The sequence below is a fragment of the Dermochelys coriacea genome, chromosome 14 (assembly GCF_009764565.3).
Source record: "Dermochelys coriacea isolate rDerCor1 chromosome 14, rDerCor1.pri.v4, whole genome shotgun sequence".
NCBI lineage: Eukaryota > Metazoa > Chordata > Testudines > Dermochelyidae > Dermochelys > Dermochelys coriacea.
Window position 1 is genome coordinate 9,630,192 of NC_050081.1, and position 20,390 is coordinate 9,650,581.

General features: G+C 37.5%; 1 protein-coding gene across 2 annotated transcripts in view; it reads right to left on the minus strand.

The window, feature by feature from the left end:
• Nucleotides 1-19,569, minus strand: part of SUZ12 (SUZ12 polycomb repressive complex 2 subunit) — a 51,541-nt gene extending 31,972 nt beyond the window's left edge. Inside the window, exons 1-4 of one of the 2 annotated variants that reach the window (XM_038371700.2) lie at nt 19,124-19,568; nt 15,989-16,035; nt 15,831-15,895; nt 7,299-7,367 (exon numbers count right to left, since the gene is read on the minus strand). In XM_038371700.2, the coding sequence (XP_038227628.1) occupies nt 7,299-7,367; nt 15,831-15,895; nt 15,989-16,035; nt 19,124-19,424 (482 nt within the window). In that variant the 5' untranslated portion in view covers nt 19,425-19,568. Of the gene's footprint in view, nt 1-7,298; nt 7,368-15,830; nt 15,896-15,988; nt 16,036-19,123 lie in introns of both variants that reach the window. The other variant, XM_038371702.2, reaches the window with a different exon arrangement.
• Between the last annotated feature and the right edge of the window lie 821 nt (nt 19,570-20,390).

Consider the following 20,390-nt stretch of genomic DNA (forward strand, 5'->3'; position numbering starts at 1 on the left):
TCCCCTCTGCATTCCAATCACACCGCTTCCTCCTCCACACTGCCCTGGGTTCCAGCAAGGTGGTCAACTGAGTGACATGACAGGCTCCCTGCTCACAGTTCCACTGACCAGCCCCAGCCTGTAGCAGCCATTACAGAGAAAGTCTGGCTCTCTCACCTGTAGCCCTGGACTGAAGCATACTCAGTCACTGTGGCAATGGCACATGCGGTATGGTGAGCACAAGGAGCTGTGAAAGGCTCAAGCATGCACATTGAGAATGGGATCTTCTGAGATTTAGCTGCTAAAATCTAAGAAGTCTCTACTAAGCATATGTGAACTACAGTTTTTCAAAGGCTTATTATAACTTGATAAAATTTGGGTCTATTTTCATGGGATAGCAAAAGGCACAATTCTGAAGTCAAGTAAAATTATTAGCAACTGAAAACTGGATCTATGACAACTGATGGTCAACCTTAATAGGTGGGACTAGTAGCCCCACCTTTTAAACACATATACCCTCCCAAACATGCAGTTAATGGTTTGATTACTGTGTATTTTATTTTATATTACTGTAGTTTATTACACAGATCATCCTACTTTTCATATTATACTGCTTTAAGATTTGGATAAGGTGGATTTACTAAACTCAGAATGAGGTAATTTAATACATTTGAATAAGGTTGAAAAATGAATATGAAATTATTCTGGAAAAAGCTGTCACTATGACCAGAGGCTAAAAATCTAAATGTGCTTAAGTCCTCTACATATAGAATTGATAATATTTGATGAAATATTGTTGTATTGGATAGTGTCCCATATAAGTCACAGCAGCATTCAAAACATTTAATTTGGGGCAGTTGGGCATCTTGAATGACTTCACTCAGTTCCCCCCCCCCCCCCCAATATGGCCTGTGAGGCTCCAGAACCATTTATGAAGCCAGCAGGATAAATAAAAACTGATTTATAAAAACAAATTTAAAAAAAAAACAGATTTAAATTGGATTTTTTTTATTTAAATACTTTTTTTCCAAAACCATTTAAAGTTAAATTTGAAGTTATGACAATTTACGTAAGGTCTAAACGTACTATAACATTAAGCAATGCATACTTGCTGCTGAACTTTTAATGTAAATCAAACCACTGAATTGGTGGAAGTCATTGGCTAAGCGACTAGAACCAGAGTTTGCTGAAGTGCTAAACCAGCTTTTGACAGCAGAACCCTTTTGTACAGTTGCAGAGAGAATATATTTTTCATTTCAGTTTATTCAGCTAGTTCAGTTCTGTGACTATTTCATTCAAATTAAAAACTGACAGGAAGCTGAAAAAGCTGGTTTCCCCTATTCCAATGTATGAATAAACCTAGGTATACGAGGATGACATCTACTTGTCCTAAAATACTGAAGGACATGGTGCACAGAAACATTCAGTTCAATTCACTAACTACAGATAACTTCCTTAGTTTTAAATGCAGAACATATTTTGATAAATTTTTATTCTTATGTACCTGGTATACTTGAAGTAGTTTTAATTAAAAGCTAGTTTTTTGCATTTTAAATTCTAATTTCCATCCAAGTATAGCTTGACAAATCACAAGTTAAAAAAATAGTCTAGTAAATAAGAAACGCATCATTCAGCATTTTCTAACATAAAAATCATATATATATAGTGCGACCTCCAGGTTAGCAAAAAGTACCACCATATTTAGTGTAGAGGCTAAATTTCATTGTAAATTAACATGTTTAAACTGTTAATATCTTTAGAAAAATAGTTTAAAAATAAAATTGAAAAAAAATTAAAAATAGATTTAAATCAAGATTTTCTGCTCGATTTAAATTACGATTAAAAATGGTGATTTAAATGGCTTTGAGTTAAAAAAAATCAAATTGACCCTAGAACACAGACTTTCTTGGGGTGCTTTGTTAGTGCATGACAAGTATTTCCTGAAATCCTCAAACTACTGATGTTTTAATAAGTACCCCAATTGCTTTAGTACTTACAAGACAATGCTTGCACTGACTTGTATATTACATCAGAATGAAAGAATGTTATAGTGCCAGACTGCATTATCATTAGAAAGATGAGGAATTGATTTTATATTTTTAAAAGTGAAAGTTTAGTAGAGGGAGCAAAGCAAAACATTTTGGTTTTAGGCCAAACTAATGTATTTTAAACTTGGATATTTTGCTTCAGTTAGGTCACAGAACGATCCTTGGAAGCCAGAGATCCATCTGGCTTATTTCAAGCAAGCAATACTTATACAATACACAATTGTAAGCAAAACCAATTTAACTGGATTAGTGAATAAACTAAGAGTGTTCAGTTACTGATTTACACAATTCCCAAAATAAGCTGATTTCAATGTAGCACATGTGCTTCATAACCAATTTTCAGCTAATATTTTGTAAAACTTTGCAAAGCACACTTTCCCTCAGAGGCCTATAAAGAAGAGTGCAAAAGCACACCTGAATGATTCTCAGTTTGTGAAAAAGCTTCTCTAATGTTCTGGTTAGTCAAGTATGTTACAATCTTTCCATTGTCTGGCTCTGTTCCATAATTTATAGAAAGCACAAAATTTCATAAACCATTAAACACAACCTAGAGAAATGTTTTAGCTGATCATCAATAGTTTTGCACTAAAGAAGAATATAAAGCCAGCATGAAGAACTAAATGTGACCTGCTCATCAGGATACACCATATCCAATAGCAAAAATTACTGTGGACATTCACAAACAGGGTTAATGAAATTCAACCATATTCCTTCCTAAAATACTACAGTAGCTCAATGTCTAATTTAGGATAGGGAAGAAATTTTAATATCTTTCACTGGAATTGCACCTAAAACTTCAGAAGTACAATGTATGCTTTAGTCTCTTTCCATCATAGTTTCTACCAACTGCTTATATGTTATTCATTTGCTCTATAAATATAGATTTAATATTTTTGGATTGATAGAATATGGTGAAATTTTCTGTACTTATGATATCCATCAAATAAAACTGTTAAGCCTCTATTACAAATCTTATTCATTAGAGTATAGTGCACCAAATGCTTAATAGTAGCAAAATGGTCACAATGTCACCGATCTCAGAATACTGCTGGAACCAAAAAGCATAATCACCAGCAAAATCTTTAGGGATCTGCAATTGAAACTATTAAGTGCAATTGTAATACTGAGGCAACAAATACTTGGCGAAAGGAGTAGTGTTCATTATGTATGTTGGGTGTGTGCATTATTAACAGCTGAAAGGGAATCCAACCCTTCCAATCTGGTACTGGAAAGTAAATAGAGAAAACTATAATAAAATGCAAGTCTGCATAAGTTACTGATTTGGGGATTTTTATTTTCAGTTCACCTATACAAGTCAAATTCAAGTGAAATATATATTGTGCACATTCCAAAATGCTGACAGTTAGTGGGACAGATATCAACTTACTTTCAGAGAAGTGTGATTTATTTGATCAGCTACTGTCACAAAACACTAATTGAGAGATGAGATATTTTTAAATTGTTTACTTTTTGCATTTGAGAGTTCTTTGCAAGCAATCAGTTTCACTCTTCCTTTCAAGTTTGTGAATCTTTCAGTACAGCAGAAAGCAGCTTTATAAAAACAGGAGTATAGCTATAAAATTACAGTAAGTTGCTCAAGATAGGTATAGGACATGCAACTATTTTTAAGCTATTTAAGAGACGCTTCCATTTTCTTAAAGTTTCCAGTGTTTTATACCTGAGCTGTTTAAAGTTGATCTGCACTGTAATTTGTTATAAAAAGTAAGTCCAGATACACTTCTTTGGAACTCAATTAAGCTATTAATTGGATATAGAAAACCAAAATAAAATTATGTTTCAGAGACCTTTGGCCCACTGTTAGCCAATTTGTCAATAACTGTTTGCAGTTTACGGAGACAACATACTAGTTACCCGAATATCTGTTTTTCTACAACCATCACAATGTCAAAATAAGCAGAAGTTTGTCACTCCAAGTTTTAGATTTGCTATGCTGAATTTCGAAGTTTTCCAAGTATGATGTCAGATCTTGCCAAGTAAGAGCTGACATCTCAAATACTTATATTTGAACAGGAAGATGCATACCTTACCCTATTTTAAATGTCTGCTGTACAAGATCAAAATGAGAACAAAATAAAGCTAATACTCTAAAGCAGTGGTGGGCAACCTGTGGCCTGTCATTGTAATCCACTGGCAGGCCATGAGACAGTTTGTTTACATTGACCATCTGAAGGCACAGCCGCCCACAGCTCCCAGTGGCCGTGGTTCGCCGTTCCCGGCCAACGGGAGCTGTGGGAAGCGGCGCAGGACACAGGGACATGCTAACCGCTGCTTCCAGCGGCTCCCATTGGCCAGGAAGAGAGAACCGTGGCCACTGGGAGCTGCGGGCAGCTGGGTCTGCAGATGGTCAATGTAAACAAACGGTCTTGTGGCCCGCCAGCGGATTACACTGACAGGCCACATGTTGCCCACCACTGCTCTAAAGGATCCAAATGCTTTTCAAAAAAATTAGATTCAAACCTTTCACTGTTTAGAAATTTTAGCTCCACCTACACGAATCTACACAAGTATGCTTTTCATAACTCCACATTTTAAACTCAACTATTTGCTTATTTCCACAATGCCAAACTGCAAAACTTACTAAAAACTTAGCTATACATTCATTAAACCCACTTAATACCATAACTTTTTTTTTTTCAAATGCACAGCAATAATTCCCACTGAGCAATAGTCAAATATGATGTTCAGTTTAAGATCGGCCGCCTCTTCTCTGCATAAAAAACATTTTAAATGCTTCTTTAAAGCAAAGTATTACCCCCACCCCACCCTGACTTGCTTCAGCAGTTCAAGCTCTGCTGAGGGAAGCATATAAATATTTCAAAAAAATGTACCTATGTGGGCTCAGATCAAAGGAGGTTTGTTTTTTCCCCCAGCAGATGAGAATAGAGGGTTATGGTGGAAATCTTGCAATCTTTAATGAACAGCTTTCACTACAATAAGCACCATAACAGAATAAGAAAAGGCCATTAAAGGTTAAGAAATTAATAGGACTGTCGATTAATCGCAGTTAACTCACATGATTAACCCCCAAAAAATTAATTGCGAATAATTGCCATTTTAATCACACTGTTAAGCGATAAATACCAGCTGAAATGTATTAAATATTTGTGGATGTTTTTCTACATTGTCAAGTATATTGATTTCAATTACAACACAGAATACAAAGTGTACAGATCTCCGTTATTTTTTATTACTATTTGCACTCTAAAAATGATAAAAGAAAGTGTTTTTCAGTTCACCTCATACAAGTACTGTAATGCAATCTCTATCCTGAAAGTGCAACTTACAAAGATAGATTTTTTGTGTTACGTAACTGCTCTCAAAACCAAAACAACGTCAAACTTTAGCGCTCACAAGTCCACACAGTCCTACCTCTTGTTCAGCCAATCGCAAAGACAAACAAGCCTATTTAACACTTTCGGGACATAACGCTGCCTGCTTATTATTTACAACGTGGCCTGAAAGTGAGAACAGGCATTCGCATGGCACTTTTGTAACCGGCATTAAAAGGTCTTTATGTGCCAGATATGCTAAGCTTTCATATACCCCTTCATGCTTCAGCCACCATTCCAGAGGACATGCTTCTATGCTCATGACGCTCATTAAAAAAAATAATGCATTAAATAAAATTGTGACTGAACTTTTTGGGGGAGCATCGTAGGTCTCCTGCTCTGTTTTATCCACATTCTGCCATATATTTCATGTTATAGCAATCTCGGATGATGACACAGCACATATTGTTCATTTTAAAAACAAACCCTTTCACTGAAGATTTGACAAAACAAAGAAGGAACCAATGTGACATTTCTAAAGATAGCTACAGCACTCGACCCAAGGTTTAAGAATCTGAAGTGCCTTCCAAAATCTGAGGGGACAAGGTGTGGAGGAGCACGCTTTCAAAAGTCTTAAAAGAGCAACATTCCGGTGCAGAAACTACAGAATCCAAACCACCAAAAAAGAAAAATCAACCTTCTACTGGTGGCATCTGATTCAGATGATGAAAATGAACATGCATTTCTGTACTGCTGCTAAAGCAGTCTGTACTGCTTTAGAGTGTTAGTGAGCAGAACCTGTCATCAGCATGGATAGACATCCTATGGAATGATGGTTGAAGCATGAAGGGACATGAATCTTTAGCGCATTTGGCAGGTAAATATCTTGTGACAGTGGCTACAATAGTGCCATGTGAAAGCCTGTTCTCACTTTCAGGTGACATTGTAAACAAGAAGTGGGCAGCAATATCTCTTGCAAATGCAACCAAATTTGTTTGTCTGAGCAATTGGCTGAACAAGCACTAGGACTGATTGGACCTGTAAGCTCTAAAGTTTTACATTGTTTTATTTTTGAATTCAAGTTTGTTTTTTTGTTTTGTTTTTTATATAATTCTACATTTGTAAATTCAACTTTCATGATAAAGACAATACACTACAGTACTTGCAATGGGGGGGGGATTTGAAAAATACTATCTATGTTTTTTACAGTGCAAATATTTGTAAGCAAAAATAAATATAAAGTGACCACTGTGCACTTTGTATTCTGTATTGTAACTGAAATCAATATATTTGAAAATGTAGAAAACATCCACAAATATTTAAATAAATGGCATTCTGTTATTGTTTGATAGCGCGATTAATTTTTTTGATCACTTTTTTTTTTGACAGTCCTAGAAATTAAGTTTCTTTTATTAAGAGCACTGTAAAAGTAAATTATAGAGTTCTGAAATACAGGCACTTCAACATTTAAAAAGTTGTAAAATTCATTCAATGAAAAATTAATTTTTTCATAAAGACCAGGAATAAAGGAACCTGTAAAACTAGCAAGCAGAGCAAAGACTAATCACATGAAAAATGAGAATATTACAGTCAGAATCTTGCTAAATCTTCTCCATTGCTTAAATATATTTTCATGGATCAGCTACTGACATTGCAACTCAGTTAAGTGTAAGTTTATTTGTTTTTATTTTTTAAAAGCTAAAGAAGAAGCTTAAGGTGCTTAAAATATGAACAGTAGAAATACTGGAAAGTCAATCCCAACAGAAAGCCAGATCCTTTGTAACCTTGTTTTTTAAGCTCTCAATTTCTTATATTTTGTAAGTACTCAAACTATTAGAGTGCATATACATCAAATATTAATTGGATGCTACACTACACTCATGTGGCAGGTACTGCACCTTGTAATAATCACTCCCTTTTATCCTGTTCCCTCATTGACAGCCATACATGATTTATTGATAAAAATATGAGCAGGTAATACCTGTGAGACTCTTGCTCTCCCTTCATTTTCTCTACTTTTGATAACATGTCATCTACTTTGAACGTTTTCCTGTGGAAAAATAAAATGCATGAATAGTAGGTAATTTTCATTTTTAGAGGTATTTCCTTTATGTACAATATTAACTGAAATAAAAATTCTAATTATATTAAACAAAGTTCAGAATACACATCAGCTTCTTCAAATATTGGTTTAACCTGCTGTTCTAACTTCTCCCTCCTAAGAAGAGGCCCGAGAAGTCAAAGACAACTGCTTGAAAAGCTGGACCTCAGTATCATAATTACAGGACTAATTACTAAACTATCAGAAATTAAAATTATAGAATTTTGTGGAACACCACAATTTAATGTTAAAACACTCTTCAATATAGCAAGACAGCTAGATAGGGGTCCATTCAAACTTTGGTACAAATAGGTTTGACTAAAAATGACATTTAATATTGTTTAGGAAAAAAAATCAATCTCCTTACACTGATTGTTATGCCAACTATCAACATACAAATTTGCTCTCAGGTTGTCCCAAATTAACCATATACAAGGATTAGAAATGTGGTTACTATGTGGCAGAAGCAGGCCTATTTATATTTAATTCTTGAAAGATTATTTCTTTCCTCAACAAGGTGAATTATGAACATAATACAAACGTGACATTAACTAACAGACCATATTTTTCAGAGGAAAATGAGTTTACATCTTAAGGAATAATCACATTACATTTTTTCCCTGTAAGGTATTAACATCAACCTATTCATCCTTTCTAACTTATATGATACAGTATTCAGCAATGGGCACTAAGCTGTAAACATTCCTAGGCAGAGGTTATCCAAAATTTTTCAGAATTAGTCTTCCAATTCTCTAATAAGAAAAGGAGTACTTGTGGCACCTTAGAGACTAACAAATTTGTTAGTCTCTAAGGTGCCACAAGTACTCCTTTTCTTTTTGCGAATACAGACTAACACGGCTGCTACTCTGAATTCTCTAATAGGAAGACTAAAGTTCCATCCTGGATTCCAGCAAGGTTCTTTAGATTGAGTAGTACTAGACTCTCAGAAAAAATGCACTTATCCACTCACTAACAGCAAGTGCAGCCCCGCTTTGCATTTCTCTTCCTAGTCTAAGCAAGATAGATGAAGAGAAGAAAAGAACACTGACCACAGGGAATGTTTTCCTTCCCAGTACATGGTCTCTTACCATAGAACAGGCAGTGAACAAGAAAGGTTTGTCTACATTAAGTTTGGGGGGGGTTTTGCCAGAAGTTTCCTCCAGCAACAACAACGGTCGAACCAACAGTCCAGACAGGACTCCCAGATACCATATTAACTACCAAGTTGTGCAACTCTGTTCAGAACAAGTCTACATAGCACAATAGTTAAAAGCTCCAAGTAGAGCTTATTGGTATGTCTGCACTTCTGCCCTTCCATTGCTACCACCAAAGAAGCATACCTAATGGTTATCAACAGTGGGATATTTATGGCAAAACATAAATAAGGCCTAAGCAACAAGAGATCAGGGTATAAAACCAGAAAGTTATTTTAAAGCAATTAAATGAGCACTTTCTAGCTCTAAACTGATGCACAATACAGATGCCTTTATAAAAAAGATTGGTGTGTAAACTGATTGAATCCTCATCCCCAAAGTCACAAAAAAATATTCCCTTCAATGATATAGGTTACACCAATGTATGTAACCTTACACCAGCAAGATTTTCCACATTTAGATTTAGAAAAGGCAATACTTGTATTACTGGTAGTCTTGTTTTGCTGATATTTCACTGACTAAAAGTCACCAATATTAATTTAGATGTTTGTATATTTAAAACCTAATGTGAAGAAGGGAGACCAAAACATTAATTAAAAGGTAAGTGAAACTTGGCAGCTTATCAAACTATTATTTTGATTCTTAACTGAACTATAAACTAGTTTATTCAAGTCTTACTGACATTCAAATAGCATTTAAAAAAATAAAAGCCTGCCATTTCAAAATGTACCTACAACTGGGCCAAATGCAATATTTACGATATGGACAAGTGTACGAATTCCCTGAAAGTTGCCTTCACATCTGTAATTTTTATATTGATAACTTGCAAGTATGGTTTAATACTATAATCTCAATATACAGCTTTTATTAACTTTAGAGTAGTTGTTTATCCTACTCCACTGCAAATTTCTCATCTCATACTTCCTTTCTTTCTCCAGTTGCCTTTCTGAAACATTTACAAATTTAATTTATTAAGGAGCTCTACACTGGCAGTGTCATATTTATTAAAATATTACCAAAAATAAAGTTATTTAAAATTTTATATGAAGTTCCAGCTTGTAAAAAATTTCAGTGGCTCATGCTTTGATTTGTGTTAAACTGCTCACTTATTTGAGTGATTGTTTAGCTAAAAATAGATTCACGTTACTAGCAAACCCACAACAAAGTGATAATATATGTCATGCAACCCTCCACATACAAACTGACTCTCTCATATGCTGCTGACATTGGGTAGAAAAGCAAACCACTACTTTTTTGGAATAATTAATTCTAGACCATGAAACAGGAGATGTTCCACTCAAACTAATGCTCAGTACCAAAAGCAACTTTTTTCAACAGTGCTTCAACTATACTTACTAAATAATAGTCACCACATTCTCAGGTGAGGGATTACCAAAATGAACACGGATATATTAAGGTTTTTTTTTTTGGGGGGGGGGGGGGGGCAGTTTGTTTTTTTTTTAAAAAGAGGAATTAGTTAAAAAACACAAAACCCACAACCCTGAAACCAAGAGTGAAGTAATCAGATTTGGCATGTATGTTACTTAAGCATATCTTAATTTGTAAGAATTAAAATCGGATACTATTCTGGAGACTCTTTAGAACAGTCCTAGGGATTATCTGGAATTACAATCCAGTGAGCCTTACATCATACCAGACAGAGCAGTAATAAAAAAATTACTAAACACCTAGATGAACATAAGGACAAACTAGCATAACTACCGTAAATGAAAATTATCTCTCTCCAGTGTAGTAGAACTTTAGCATATCAACAAAATACTGGATAAGGAGAATCAATAAATTTATTTCAACTTCCAAGAAGCCTTTGACAGAATCTATTAAGAAAACTAAGGCCTTGACTACACTTGGAAATAGTCCCTGTTTGGCAATCAGTGAAGCTGCACCATTACTAACCCAAATGTGGACAAGGGCATGCAGAGTTTGCGTACAATCAAGGTTTACCCCTACTTGTAACTGAGATTTCAAGCTGTGAAAACCTTGGCATGCCCTTGTCTACACTGGTACAAGCCAATACCAATTGCTGAATGAGGGCTATTCCTCAGCCTAGACAAAGCCTTCGTAATCATGGCTCAAGAACAAAGTTATGTCATTGGTTAGAAAATGGTTAAGCGAAAGGGAAGGAATAAACTATCCATTTTCAAGACATCAGAAGGTTAATAATGAGATGCCCCAGGTAGCTGTATTAGGACTGATGTTTAATATATTTAATAAAGATGGGGAAAAACTGAAACAGTGAAGTAGCAACATTTGCATATGACAAAAGTACATTAGTCAACGCAAGGGAAAACTCTGGTAATTCTGAGGGATGCAACGAAGCTGGTGAAGGGGCAATATGATAAATGAAATTCACTGTTGACAAATGCAATGTAGCGCATATTTAAAATTATCTGAACTCTTAACACAGTTAGATTTTAAACCATAGAACTCAGGAAAAAAGTATCCACTCAATACACAGAGATAGGCAAAAACCAAAACATCACGATGCTTAAAAAATGGGGTAGAATATAACTTTGAAATATGCCATATGCATATATTGCTATAATATCAATGATATAACTTCACTTTAAGTACAGTTCTGGTCATCCTATCAAAAAGATGGCAAAACACAGAAGCGGTCCAGAGACAGACAAAGACAATGATTACAGTCATGGGAGACTTCCATAAAAGGAAAGTGAGAGAACTGGATTTGTGTCTATGTTGGACATTACATAACATGATAATCACAGCTGAAATATTTGAAGACTAAAATGTGTCACATTGGCATTGCAATCATTGTCATAATATGCAAGATTTTCAGTGTACCACCATTTACCGATGCTTGCAGTACAGTATCTTAAGTGTCTCCCCACAGTCAAGCAGCACACATTTAACAAGGTAATAAGAATCAAAATGGTAGTGTGCCTCAATATTAAAGCACAAGTTTCTCCAAACATCTTTAATATTAACATTTTCACAATAAGGATTGCTGACCAAAACCGACTTAGTCCACTTATCTTACCAACTTGGTCACCCTTCTGCATTAAATACATCATCACAAAATACATATTTAATGAAATACCAGTTTATCCTCAATATATAGATATGCAACAACAGTATGACTTTTTGGGAAGGTAAATTTTTAACACTCACCACAAACTTGAAAATAGTTTGAAAACTAGAAAAATTCATGCTCACTGCCTGGGCAAACAGGGAAAGTCAGTTCTGTCAAAAAACCCACCAAAATAATTTTTTCTGGATTATAAGCACAGAATAAAAATTTGTCTCTGACACTGTAATAAGACTAGGATGAAAATGTTACAGTTCAAAAAAGATTAAAAAAACAAAATATAATGCAAAACGGATTGATCCTTAATTACATCAAATCAAAGCTTTACTGAAAGCTTCATTTCTGACACGAGTTTCTCTCCTCCTGAACAACCTACAGTGCAAGTGATTTAGTTACAATTTGTCTGAAATTTTTTGAGATATTTGAGAGACCAGGGATATTGAGAGTGGAGATGATTATTATTGTGGTATGTAAATAAATCATATGCAGTTGCAGATGTTGCTTTATATTGATTATATATTATTGTAAATACCCAGAACAATTAATAGGCTTTTTAAATTAAAAAAAACTGCTACGCATTAAAAAAAAAATCACTTGAGAAAATTAAGTATTTACTATATATGCATTGTGATTTATAATAGTTAAAAGAAATGGGTCATGAAATAGCTTTTCCATAAGTACCATTTCTCAAGAAATGATGAATCCGCGAAAATTTTCATCATGCTCAAGCTGTGTATACAAATTCCCCACATAGAAGCCTCAGTCAATGAGATTTTCCACTCCCCCATTCATAAAAAAAAAAAAAAAATCCTTTCAAGCTTCTTGCTCCCTGCAATCACAGTGTCTGATGTACTGAGTAGGTAGTACACAAAGCTCTTAGTAAGAGCTTAATTGGTTGTACAGATTCCTGTTGAATAAACAGTGGCAATTAGGGTCTGGCCTACATGTTTGCCAGTACAGATATACTGGCAGAGGTATACCAGCAATTCTCGCATTGGAGATGCCGTTTATATCAGCAAAAGAGTTCTTTTAAACCAGTTCTTTGAATGGAGTAAACTATACTGGCAAAAGGACTTTTTTGCCGATAAAGTGCATGTACACGAGGGCTTTTGCCAGCATAGCTATGTTGGTCAGGAAAGGAGAAAAAAGTCACCACTCCTGGCACACACTGCTATGCTGGCAAAAGTTTAAGTTTAGATCAGGTCTAACAAGAGACCCGTCAGCAAGATTTGGGGGGGAAATGCATTTGTGGATTTAGCAGTTTAGCTGAAAAAACATTTCCCTTGAATATTCAGAAATACTGTGTAAATCTATTTCAACCGTTGTATTACATTTGTTTTCTTTACAAAGTAAGAGTATTAAACAGCTTTGCTTTTCCATTTTTCCTACATCTAATCCAATGGAGTAGCTTACTTTCAGAAAACCTGAACTTTTAGTTATTATAAATGAAATGGTCACTAACCTATTTATTACACATGGAAACAACAGCTGTCAAAGTGGATTTCTAGACTTGAAAAGATGGTATATTTTACCATTAAGGTTAGTAAAGAAATATTTTTTCAAATACAGAATCTGGGCATTACTTATCCAGCTGAGGAAAGAGAAATTTCCTATTATAGAAGACAGCAGCAAATAATGCTTAATGTACATGCAAAACATCACTTGTGGTTGCTTGGCAACGAACAAGAGGCATCTGAAAAATACCAAATAAGTTTCAGGTAATGGAGGGGAGATATTTCAACTATCCAGAATGAAAACACGTGATAATTTTCACAACACAAATCTGTTCTTGCATATGGTATAGTTTGCTTGATATATCCAGTAGATACCGATACAATTTAGGCTGAGACATGGCAGTCTTTGGTACAGGACAGGTTGCTTGAATAGCCACTGGAGAATTTGCTGGAAAAGGAGAACGGCAGTTTGAAACTCTGAGCTAACCCCCTAGCCCCAAAGCAGTCTGAAGAAACAGTGAACATTATTTCTTAAAGTCTGGCTTTGTGCCAATTCAGAACAATTAAGGGGGAGAGTCAAGATAAACTATCCAAACCATTGCAGTAACTGTCATGAGAAATTTAAAAAAAAGTAGCTTCAAGTTAATTCATGACAGGAAGTCAGAACATACTTTCAGCTCATCCCCTATTGGGAGTCAATAACTTCCTTTTAAGAAGGAAGAACGGGTTGTAGGTGCAGATTTTTTTTTTTTTAAAGAATAAACCATCTTCCATTCACTGGCAATAAGTGGAAATGACCCCTACAATCCTCCAGGGCAAGGAAATTACATTAAATGCTGATTATTAACTAAAACAAAATAAGAGAATGTGGAACACAGCCTACTCACATAACGTGCACTTTATATTTTTTGTTGGATCAAATACAAGTGTGTCCTCATTGGTTGCCAATTTTATTTACTGCCTACACAACATCCACTCAATGTAAAGCAGCAGTTAAAAAAGCAAACAGAATGTTAGGAATCATGAAGGGATACATAATAAGACAGAAAGTATCATATTGCCTCTATATAAATCCATTGTACACCCACATTTGGAATACCGCATACAGATGGGGTCGTCCCATCTCAAAAAGATATACCGGAATTGGAAAAGGTTCAGAAAAGGACAACAAAAAGTATTAGCGGTATGGAATGGCTTCCATATGAGGAGAGATTAATATGACAGACTTTTCACCTTGGAAAAGAGACGACTAAGGAAGGGTATGATAGAGATCTATAAAATCATGCATGGTGTGGAGGAAGTAAATAAGGAAGTGTTATTTACTCCTCATAACATAAGAGCTAGGGGTCACCAAATGAAATTAATAGGTAGCGGGTTTAAAACAAACAAAAGGAAGTAATTTTTTCACACAATGCACAGTCAACCTGTGGAACTCCTTGCCAGAGGATGTTGTGAAAGCCAAGACTATAACAGGGTTCAAAAAAACTAGATAAGTTCATGGAGGATAAGCCCATCAATGGCTATTAACCAGAATGGACAGGGATGGTGTCCCTAGCCTCTGTTTGCCAGAAGGTGGGAATGGGCAACAGGGGATGGATCACTTGATGATTACCTGTTCTGTTCATTCCCCGGCCACTGTCGGAAGACTGGATACTGGGCTAGATGGACCTTTGGTCTGACCCAGTATGGCCATTCTTATGTTTTATAACTATTGTTTAAAATACCCACCATTACAAATGTTCCATTCCACACTAATACTTTTTTCAAGCAATTCAAACTTTGTTAAAATATCTTAATGGATTAACCAGTAAAATATTTGGCTGCTAACTATCAATAGAATAGTGAATGATTTGCTGTTTGACTAAGGAAATAATTCAAAGAATTTGTAATTATAACCACCAAACATTTTGTGCCTTTCATCCAGAGAACTCTAAGGACTTCAGTCTTCAACTATAGAACTGCAGATATCCTTTCCCAAGAGCGGCTATTAGTTTGCCATTTGTTAAAAACAGAAACCCTGTATTGAATCATATGCAACTCAATGTAACTGTTTTAAAGAAAAAGATATGGTTCTAAAACCTTTATATTTAAAAAGAATCTTAAAAATAGAGCTAGAGCATTCATTTTAACTGACTGTTGCACTAAACAACTTTCAAAACAATTACAGAAAAGTAACACTGATTTAGTTTCCTACATAAGTAGCTTAAGCAGAATTCCCAACATGCTCATTTAGCTAACCTGGCAGTGTTCTTTAGAAAAATATACATTGATTATCTAAGTCAGAACTTAGATAAGATTCATGTAATAAAGCATAATTGGTTTTATAACCTTGGAAATTGGGCTTTCATCCATCTATCTCTTGTCAAAGGTTATTGCCAACAACTTTATTGAGAATTTAGGCCCAGATCCCACACATGCTTAACTTGCATATTTAAGTATTCCTAATGAAGACAATGGGAATATTCCCATGCATAAAGTTAAGCATGTGCTGAACTGTTGGCAGGATGAGGTTCATCGTTACAAAAACAATTCAGTTTATAAACATGCACTTTCCCCCCGCAAACTGTATTTCAAAACTGAGTTGGTGTGAATCTTATAACAACTTCAAGACTGCCTAATGCCTCGCACTACATCTGAAAAGACTGATTTAAAGTGCGAAATAGAAATGGAGCAATGGGAGAGAATAATGAGTTAACATTCAAATATTAGAAATAGCTTTCGAACAGAATAAAATTACCTTTTGATATTTGTTCGGGAGTTTCTGTGGGACATGTACGTGAGAGTTCTGTGCAAAAATATTGGCTGCAAAGAAATGGAAAAATAATTAAAATGCTTAAGTTGGAGATTCCTACAAATTCAAAGTGAAGAAATAGACTAAGATCAACAATTACTTACTGCTATGAGATTCCGGGTACGTAGAAATCTATATATCTGTGTTGGTTCTATAGGAAAGAAATACACATTATCTGGTGCATCTTATACCCCACAAAAAAACTAAGCTTACAAGCAAATATACAGACAATTCTAAATAGTTTTTAAAAGGTGCTGTTAAAGTTAAATATACATTAAGTGAAACCTATGTGACAACTAGGATATATAAATCATAATTCAGATTAACAGCAGTTTAAGTATCCACTTGTTATCTGTAACATGATCAACATTTTATTTACTCTACTACACTATAGCATATATCAGCTATTGGAACTCTGATCTACCTTTGATTGTTCATGAAAAGATGTAGTCCCTGTTGCACCTTAGATCCTTTAGAAGGTGAGCAGAGGCAGAAAACTGCTAATTATGAAAGTAATCCCAAAGCATTCTTTAACATTAAGCAAGTTTTCTCCCTGCCTCCCCGCCAAATCTATAATGTCTGATATATAGCTTAGTCTGCTATTAATGTATCAGACAACTTGAGATTGTTTTACTTTGCTGTGAAGCATGAAGACATCACTTGTGAATAATTACATGCCAGAAGAGTGTCTTAAAGTAGAGTGGCAATCATAATGACCTATGAAATTTACACATGTACAAAAATGCCTGATATAAATGGTTTTAAGCCAGGACAGAAATGTCAGAAAGCTCACAGGTCGGGAAAACATTAACTTTAGTAAAACAACCACCATCTCAACAGCAAGTTGTCTTTACCATAACTTAGCACTGATTGGTGACAGTGGGTCTATGGTCTATTACTCTATAATCACACTGGATACTAACTTCTTTTTGATATAATGACTGGTAGCCACCAGTCTAGAGACTAAGCCTTATCTACATGAGAAGATAAACTGGTCAAACTACAGGTGTCATTTTAAACCAACTCAAGCGGCTACACAAAGAACTCTTCTTTCGGTTTAGGTTAAGTCAATTAAGAATCAGTTAAGATAAACAGGTATAAGCCACTTAAATTGGTGAATATTCTTATTTCAGTTTAACACAAATGGGGAAATACAGAGCAAACTGGAGTGCATGAAATGAGCGGAAAATTCCTATACAACTCCTATGTCCCACTGTGTCCCCCACAAGATTATTTTTAAAAGCAAGGGAGCCAGCCATCTCAATATTTCAATGCAAGTTTTAGCTGCTTATGTTTATATTCCTGACACACCTAATTTGTTCTAGTGACTGGAAACTGTATTGTGATTTAATGAATTTTGAAAATAGCAAATGAACAAGAAGGATGGTTCACTACAAAAAGTATTCTGGTAATTTATTTTCACAAATGTAATTCAGTTTTACTTGTAATTACTTTATTTTAAAAATCAGTTCCACATAAAGCCTTAAGTAATCTCAGTCCTGAATTCTGCACAGCCCAACTGAGAAACTGGAAGATTTCACTTTGTGTTTATTATAAATGGAGATAAAAATAAAGGTTTTACTATGCTTAGGACCAAGTTAAAAAACAGAACAGAAGAAAAAAGATTATGGATGTATCATAGAAAATAAAAATGTTTTATGGTCATCATTCCTTTAAGAGAATCTTTAACACCTTAGCAACCCAAATGTAAAAAATAACTACCATGTAGAAAGAGACGAGAAAACCAAGTGCTGTCTCAAAGATTTAATATTTCATTTAAAAACAGACTATGACTTCTTGAATTTAAACTCTGACTTCCTAAAGGAATGAGTGAGGAGTGAAAACACACACATTACAGCAATACTTTATTAGACACTTTTCCAAGAATACCTATTAAACCACATATATTCCACAATCCTATCATACTGTCAAGTCAAAATGAAAAATAAGTTATCCTCTTCAATTAGATTACCTTAAAAAAGAAAATCCACACAAGTGTTCATGATAAACACAACTGCTAGGTTATACATAAATCCTAATAATAATATTTCTTTACGGTATCATTTTTGCATTAGTGCTATAAAACTGAATTCACAAGTAGACGTTCAAGTATACCTTATACAGTACTACTTATTTCTACTCATTACATGCCCAAATTTAAAGCCATCTTCGCAAGTAGTTAGAGCAGGGACGAGGCTCAAGTATTCTGGTTATATTCTGAGTCCTGCCACAGATCACTTGTGATCCTGAACAAGTCACTTAATCCTCTCTACATCACTTGACCTAATGCAGTATTTACATTCCCTCCATCTTCATTGATGGGGTTAATTAGCAGTTGTAAAGAATTTTTAGTCAATGATCTCAAGACTCCCCACAAAAAACATTAAAATGCTAACTACTATGTATTACGAATAACTGCAGTGGTGACAAGATCATCCCAAAACCATCTCTGGATTTAATATTTTAATTTTCCTTCAAACCATGTAGACTGCAGGTCTTGGGATACTAGGGGCACAATGTAAAAGTTAATTATTATCCTGGGTATTCGGACCAAGCTTCTGTGAGGAACTGTATCCTGCATCCAAAGTGACTCTCTGCCTACCTGAAACCACCGGCGGAGAGAGGGCAGGGCGGCGACTTAAATTTCAAACTTAAAATAACCCAGTATAGTTCTCTTTCGCACAGAAGAGCAAAATTAAGTTAACTGAGGCTCATAGTCTTTCCTTAGCAGTCTGAGACGCAAAAATCACCAAAAAGGAGCAATAACCGAAGGGGCGCAAATACCCCCTCCCTCCCTCCCGCCCAAGAAGCGTCCTCGGGCTGGGTAAAAGGAAAAATAAATCACCTTTGAAATCTTCCCATTTCAAGCATTTCCCAGAGGCCAAAGGCAACGCCAGGAAAGCGCTTCAGGAGAGGACGGGTACAAATGCGCCGTCCTCCGAAAGGGGCCCCGAATCTGAAGGAAGCGCCTGCCACTTCGGGCTTACCCGCACCCCGGCCACCCCCGATCCCCGTTTCCGCTCCATGCGACGAACCTCCCTAGCCCCCGGACCTTTCTCCCTCCGGGAAGTCCAGCCCCGAGTTCACCTCCCGCCCCACGGCGTGATTTCGTTTCCCTCCCCCCGACATCCCCCTTTAGCCGCCTCCCAGCGCCCCGCTCTCGCCCGTGCGCACCCCCAGAGCCTCTTCTTCCCCCCAGCCCCTCCCTCTCCCTTCCTGCGGCCGCTCCCGGTGCTCACTCTCGAAGGCCTGCAAGAAGAGCTCGTGGTCGGCCTGGATCTGCTCCATCTTCGGCTTCTTCACAGGGGGCAGCGCTGCAGCCGCCGCAGCAGCAGCCGAGGAGGCCGAAGAGCCCCCCGAGTAACCGCTTCCTCCGCCGCCGCCTCCTCCGGGAACGCCACCGGATTTACCGCCCGGAGCCGCGGCAGCCGCGGAGCCCCCGAACCCCCCGCCGCCGCCTCCTCCACCGCCTCCTCCGGCGGCACCGCCAGCGGAGCCCGAGCTGGGCCCCGCGCCTCCACCGTGCTTCTGAGGAGCCATGGGCCTCACCCCAGAGCGGGCCCCGGCGGACCGGAGACCGAGCGAGGAGGAAGGGGGGCGGCTGGGGCGGGCGGGGTAAGGACGGGGGAGGGGAAGAACCGAGCTCCAACTCCTCTAAGTCTCCTCCGCTCCGTTCTCCTCAGCCCTACGGGCGACCAGCCGAACCCGACGCCGACACTGCTCCCGCCTCCCTCGCATGCCCAGTGGCTCCGAGGATGGCGCCGCACCGACGGATTGGCCGACGGTAGGCCCGCCCCTGCGTGACGCAGAGATGGTTCTGGAAGAGTTTGGTTGGTCGGTGCGCTTCGCCGCTCGGTGCTTTCCCCCTCCCCCTCCTTTGAACTGAATTCGCGGGAAAGGGCCGCTCTTTCCCCCTCGCTCTCCGAACCGCGGGGCATGGTGGGTAAGCACTGGTTGCCTGCAGCCTGGGAAGTCTCACGCCGCCTCTGTCCGTCCGCTAGTAACAGCCCCTTCTGCCCGTGAGGTGCCCCCTCAGATCTGGCCCGCTCTGCCCTCCGGCAGCCCCACAAGGCCTCTCTTCCCCCCTGCTGATCTCACCCCGGCCCCATAGGGTCACCCATCTCCTCTAGCCCCCAAACTTCCTCGGCGGCTGCCTCCTTCCAGCCTCATGCCAAATGTCCCCCCAGCCTGCCCCAGTTCTAGCAAATGCCCCCCTCCCCATAGCGCTGCTGCCTCCATCCCCAACGCTGCCCTATAGATCTAAATCTCCTTGTACCTCCCACAGGACTGCCCCTTCCACCCGCCCGCTCCCCCGTGCTGCCCCGCAGCATGACCTCTATGGGGTTTAATCGGATTAAGACCATTAAAAACTCCAGAAGAGCCAAATGAAGCTGAATTAGTTGCAATAACTAAATAGGGGCTTGACTGTAAATAGCCATTGGTTTGAACATAGGAACTGGATCAGCTCTGTAGTCTCCCTAATCCAATGCCTCACAGGAAAATGTT